Below are 6,000 nucleotides of genomic sequence, written 5' to 3'. Positions count from 1 at the left end.
GGACTACTGTATTACAGGAATACAAGCTCTGGGTTGAAAACAAAAATAAAATGCGATATATTCAATATGTAATGAAAATGTTCAACTAGTCATTAAACAGTAAAAAATACAACCTAACTTTACTTTTCAAAACCACTGATTTAATTACAATCTAATCGTTAAACATTTGTGAAAAATAATCTTTATAACAAATTTCAAACTGCCTGAAAGATTTATTCGTGAAGGAGTTTGTAAATGTTTGCTGCTGAAGGAAAACTGCAAAAAAGTCAAAACTTCAACTTCCAAGAGCTGCGATTGGTTTCTGTGATTGACAGCTAGAGGTGAAGCGATCAAGAAAAGCTCTGATGGGTTGTGGGGGGAGGGGGGGCATGACTTCACTACCAGTGACTGCAGTACCTTGCAGTGGGTGGAGCTTATTGGGATGCCCACATTTGATGCAACAAGCACAGTAAGCGCACTCATTACTTCAATGCAAAATCCGCTGTAAAGACAGATGGGTGGAGAAACAGAAAGATGGAGAGGGAGAGGTAAAAATAGTGGAAAACAAGTGTGGCAGGTGGGTTCTGGAGGGGGGGGGGGGCTGGGGGGGCAAATGGTGGCTTTGGTTGCAGGGGGAGGAGGGCAGGAGTCTGCTTGCAGCCAAGCACAGGAGGGTGGAGGGACCCACACACCAAACCATGCCAGTGCTGAGAGAAGGTCAAAATTAACAAGAGTTGGTGGAAATGAAACAAGAGTATGAAACACTGTGGGTGGAGCGGGGGGTCAGGGAGGGGCCCGCTTTTTCTTCCAGCTTGATGTTCCTGAAAAGAGCAGGGGAGAGGGGCTGCACACTGTGGCCCACGGGCTGGACATGTCAAAGATTTTTGACTCACAACACGATAGGATTGTCAGATGCAGACATGTAGAAGAAAAATCTAGTTCGTGTGACAGGCAGAGGCTGACTGTTGGAGTGTTAACCCGAGTGAGCAGCCTGTCGCAGGAAACACAAGAAAAGCATGAACTGACATCATTTTTACAAATAGTTGGTATTAAGAGTTTTGTGTCATTTAATGAGGTGTTTCCGACTGTTTCAACAGGCAGACACCTTAATCGTCTTCAAAAACGAACGTTGGATTTATGCCCTGGGAGGAGGTGTGAGCTCCCTTTCCCCTGGTGGAACCTAGAGGGAGGGGGGTGGTTAGGAGGTCAGCAGCCGGAGGGGCCACTCGGTCATACCTTGCAGTGTGTGGTACTGACAGGGATTCCGATATTGGAAGCCAACACGACTGTGAGTGCAGAAGCCAGTTCAATAGTGAATCCACTGTGGAAGGAGGGAGGGATGGGGGAGAGGAGGGGGCAAAGAGACAGTCTTCATTGTGTTGTCTGGGACGCTGGTAATGACGGCACAGCCTCGCCAGAGCTAACCAGAGCAGGGCATTCACCCGTCACACAAAGTAACATTTAAGACTTAAGTTGTAGAGAACTACACAAACTACTGACAGACTTCCTGTGAGGTCCTAGAGGTTCGTAGATCGTTTCAAGTGTTTCTGTATCGCTTTTTGCTTACAGGACATTTTCTCCATATTCATACCCTGTTTTCAGAGCGCTTTGACTTCAGACCAGTGGATTCGCTGGAAGAGAAAATCATTAATAAGCATGCGCACACACAAACACATAAAACACACCAAAAAAAAGCCACTTTTATGGGATTAAAAAAAGCACAGCATTACATCAAAAACATAAAGAACAACTCTGAGAGAAGAAAAGTGCCTAGAACTGGATCCATGTTTGGTACTTCTCGAAGAGAAGCAGCAACGAGGTGGAGCTGTGTTGAGACAATGATGAATCATGAACAGTTAAAACGTACTTCCTGTTTCTGAGCAGTGGCTCCAAGCAGGGCTCTGATCACTTCCCATCAGACAGTCTTAAAAACAAATCCAGTTCTTCTGCAAATCGACGGGGCTTAATTTGGCAGAAAACGTCATGGTGGTCTAGTGCAATGGTTCCCAACCATGGTCCATGAGGAACGCCATCCTGCATGTTTTAGTCGTTTCCCTGCTTTGACACACCTGATTTGAATGAATGGGTGATTAACAGGCTTTGGCAGAACATCAGGAAATAATAAAATCACTGAATCAGATGGGTTGGAGCAGGGAAACGATTAAAACATGCAGGGTGGTGTTCCTCAAGGACCATGGTTGGGAACCGCTGGTTTAGTGGATTAGTTTTACTTGGACATTTTCTCATTTCCTGTATAAATACAGTTAAAGAAAATACTGAATTAGAGCCCGTCTCTGCACTTACGGCACCTAACTAAATTGCTAGAAAGATTATGGCACTACAATCAATACTTCTAATTACCAAAACAACATTTTTGTTGTTTATGTTTTAAGAAGGGTTGTCTATCGGTATTTTCACATGATAAACAACCACTGATGTGACTTCCAGGGACACGGATGTTTGGCTGTGAAAGTGGTGACAAAATAAAAAAATGTATAACCAAAAAAATGACTACATTAGTTTCTTGAACCCATGTTAATTTAGATCTGAACTGTTTGAGATGGTGAAAAATACAGTGTTGGTGGCTCCAACATGAGCAACATTTAGCTAAAGAGTTGTTTCTTTTGATTACTGAGAAAAGTTGCAGATAAAACGACACGGTCTGTTGCAGTCCTATTGAACTCTGTGACTAACGATATATTCTGAGCAACCATCAAAAAAAAAAATCCCAACGTATTTTTGATTGCATGGTTTGCAAAAGTGTTTTCTAGGCTGCACACATTGTTTCGTGCACACATCATACCTGCCTCAGCTGGCTTTGTACCTATCTTGGCAGCCGTCCCCACATTTATGACTGAATCTGCTGACGTAAATTTATAAAAATAATACAGAGACTTGGACTGTTTTTAGTGTGTTTAATATAAAATATTGTTTTTATCACTGGCATGGCTTTTAGACTCGAACATTCAGGACTGTAGCCTTGATGGAGCTCTTCTACATGTGTCAAAATACAACTCTAAAGCTCTAGAATGACCAAAATTAGTTATTCCAATTAGTTAATCCAGTTATTTAACAGTCAGTAATGGTGTACCGCAAGGCTGTCTTAGGACTCACCCTCTTTACAATCTACATAGGTAATGTAGGTCAGAGCATCCCTGATGCATCCATACATTTCTATGCTGATGACACAGTTGTTTATTGTCACGCTAAAACAGTTGCTAAGGTTTTCCAGCTTTTGCAATCTGCTTTTGACATCATCCAGTCAGATTTATTCTGTCTCAAACTTGTCCTAAATGCCGACAAAACCAAAGGGATGCTTTTTTTCAAACAGGAAGTCAGCCCCAGCAGTTTTTTCTTTGCTTTTATCCTCGAAGGGTGTCCCTATTGAGTTTGTCGATTCCTACAAATATTTGGGCATCGGTCGATTTGCGTCTCTCGTTTAAGCTCCATGTGGAAAACTTAGTAAAGAAACTGAAAGTTAAACTGGGTTTCTTTTTCAGAAACAGATCCTGTCTAACTCTGAATGCTAGGAAACACCTTGTAACTGTGACTTTCCTTCCCTCCATTGACTACGGTAACATCAATTATATGAATGCCCCTTCAAGCACCCTGCAGATGTTGGATGCTGTCTATCATGGTGTGCTAAGATTCATAACTGGCTGAAACTACTGTAACCACCATTGCACCCTGTATTCACTGGTTAACTGGACAACTTCACGCAGACTCTCCCACTGGTACATTTTCATCTTTAAATCACTTCTTGGTCTGCTGCCTTCATACATTTCCTCCTACATGTCTCTACATGAGTGCAGCTACAGCGTGCGCTCTCAGGACATTATTACCTGCACTGTTCCCTTAGTGAGGACTGAACTAGGCAAATGGGCCTTCTCCTACTCCGCTCCCTGGAATATCTTGGAAAAAGATCTGAAGCTCTCAACCTTGATCTGAGGTCACACAACATGAGACTGATGAAAATCCACATTTTATGTTTAAAAACCGAGTAACTGCTGTGATAAATTACATTTCTTAGTGGAACACTGCAGCAGTTCAAATATATGCCAGGGCATGTAAGGTAGCGCACACAAAACCAAACAACCACGCACTCTTGTGTCCTTGTCCCGAACAAATCTCTTTGTCAGACTGACGCATGGAAACTCCGGAGAAAAGGGAGGCTTTAAACTGTGAACCAGAGCAAATTTGTCTTTGGATCCTGGCAGGAGCGTCAGTGTGAGATGGCAGGAAAGAGATTAAGAAAGAAAAGGGGGCACAGAGGGAGAGAGGGGCAAATCAAAAGGTAAAGACAAAAAGAAAGAGGGGGAAATAATTAGATGGCGTGAGCGTGGGAAGAACTGACTTTTAAAAACTGAGATTTAGAGGCGAGCCAAATAAACAAAATGCGATGAGAGGACAAGAATGAAAAGGACAGAAAAAAAGCGAGGACAAGGAGATGAGGAGGGTTAACTACAAAATTAGATATTTACCCAAAAAAAAGTAAGACGTGAGACGAGGAAAAAAGATTAAGGAAAGGAGTCAGGCTGCCGTCCCTCCCTGTGGTTAGAGCTAGAGTTCCCACTGTGGTTCCTCCACTCCCTCAGCCATCCTGCTTCATCTCTCTTCATCCGGAATGCCAAACAACTTCCTGTAACTCTGTGTGACGTTCCCGCCAGGCAACAACACACACACAACCGACCCTTAACGCACGCATACACACTCCTACGGTGCATTCAGCACAGAGCGACCTGCGGGTTCAGGGCTCAGCTTTCCAATCTCACAGACATCCCTGAGGTTCACGTGGGTGCATTCTTTCACTAATGTGCGGGAGGACAGATGGAAAAACATCAGACTAAAGGAAGCGAAGAGGGCGGTTCGAGACGTGGAAAGACTGCTGTTCTGTTGTTGGACAAAGTGAGCTGTGGGGTTTATCTGCTGAGGACTAAAACACTCATTAATTATTCATGTGTTATGTAATAGGACACAAAAAAAAGACAGCCAGGACATACCATTCTCGTTTTACTGCTGTGGGATTCTGAACATACGATGAATGTCGTGTCAGGATGTTCACATTAACAAAACAGTAATTAGTGTGTACCTGATGAACTTAGATAAAACGTGCTTAAATTTATTTATTTAAATCTAGCTGGGCTAATGGTGATTATGATCCACCTCTCTGGGAAATAAAATGCCAGGATTTTAAATGAGTAAAATCACTTTTAAAACCAGATTAAAAATCTCCTCTGATTTCAGTTAAATCTTACTTCTAACCTACAAAGCTCTCAACAACCTAGATCCATATTATATTACAGATCTTATTGTTCCATTTTTTCCCAACAGAGCACTTTGCTCTCAGACTGCAAGTTTACTTGTGGTTCCTAGAGTTTCCAAAAGCAGAATGGGAGGAAAATCTTTCAGTTATCAGGCTCCTCTCTTGTGGAACCAACTTCCAGTTTCTGTCCGTGAGGCTGACACATTGTCCAGTTTTAAGACTGGGCTTAAGACTCTCCTTTGTGATAAATCCTATAATTAGGGTTGGCTTGTTATGCTGCTATAGATTTAGATTACTAGAGGACAAATTGACCTCATTTCCTTAAATGAATTGTTAAAATTAATAATTTTAATTTTATATTATTTCTATCTTAACATGCGATTCTTGACCTGCCATTGTGTATCTGTTCCTCTCAGACCCAGCCAGTCAAAGCAGATGACCGCTTGTCCTGAGCCTGGTTCTGCTAACGGTTTCTTCCTCATGAGGGAGTTTTTCCTTTCCACTGTCGCCTTCATGCTTGCTCAAGATGAGAGTTCTGTGATGGGGTTAAATTCAAAGCAGTCTGCTCCTCAGATAAATAGTGTTAAATTATTATTTTTATATATGAATGTTTCTGTTCAGTGCCCTGAGATGACTTCTGTTGTGACTTGGTGCTATGTAAATAAACTGAACTGAATTGGATGTTTTAAGGTGTCAGTTTAGTGGATATAATGTATTCCTTTTATTTTCTGACTTTTGTGAGAATGGTGCACCAGCTT

At 42.1% G+C, this 6,000-nt stretch overlaps 2 protein-coding genes across 2 annotated transcripts in view; one reads left to right on the top strand and one right to left on the bottom strand.

Annotated features, from left to right (window-relative positions):
• tmem8b (transmembrane protein 8B) overlaps window positions 1-6,000 on the top strand; it is a 1,109,927-nt gene that overhangs the window by 699,225 nt on the left and 404,702 nt on the right. The gene's annotated exons all lie outside the window — the stretch shown is intronic.
• slc20a2 (solute carrier family 20 member 2) overlaps window positions 1-6,000 on the bottom strand; it is a 60,491-nt gene that overhangs the window by 8,700 nt on the left and 45,791 nt on the right. Inside the window, exon 10 of the mRNA XM_037680916.1 lies at window positions 1,216-1,300. Within this exon, the coding sequence (XP_037536844.1) occupies window positions 1,216-1,300 (85 nt within the window). The remainder of the gene's footprint in view (window positions 1-1,215; window positions 1,301-6,000) is intronic.

The sequence above is a fragment of the Nematolebias whitei genome, chromosome 8, assembly GCF_014905685.2.
Source record: "Nematolebias whitei isolate Nwh7 chromosome 8, NemWhi1, whole genome shotgun sequence".
In the NCBI taxonomy this organism is placed as follows: Eukaryota; Metazoa; Chordata; class Actinopteri; order Cyprinodontiformes; family Rivulidae; genus Nematolebias; species Nematolebias whitei.
Note: the sequence above shows the minus strand (reverse complement) of the source record. Positions and strands in the feature narration are given on the sequence as shown.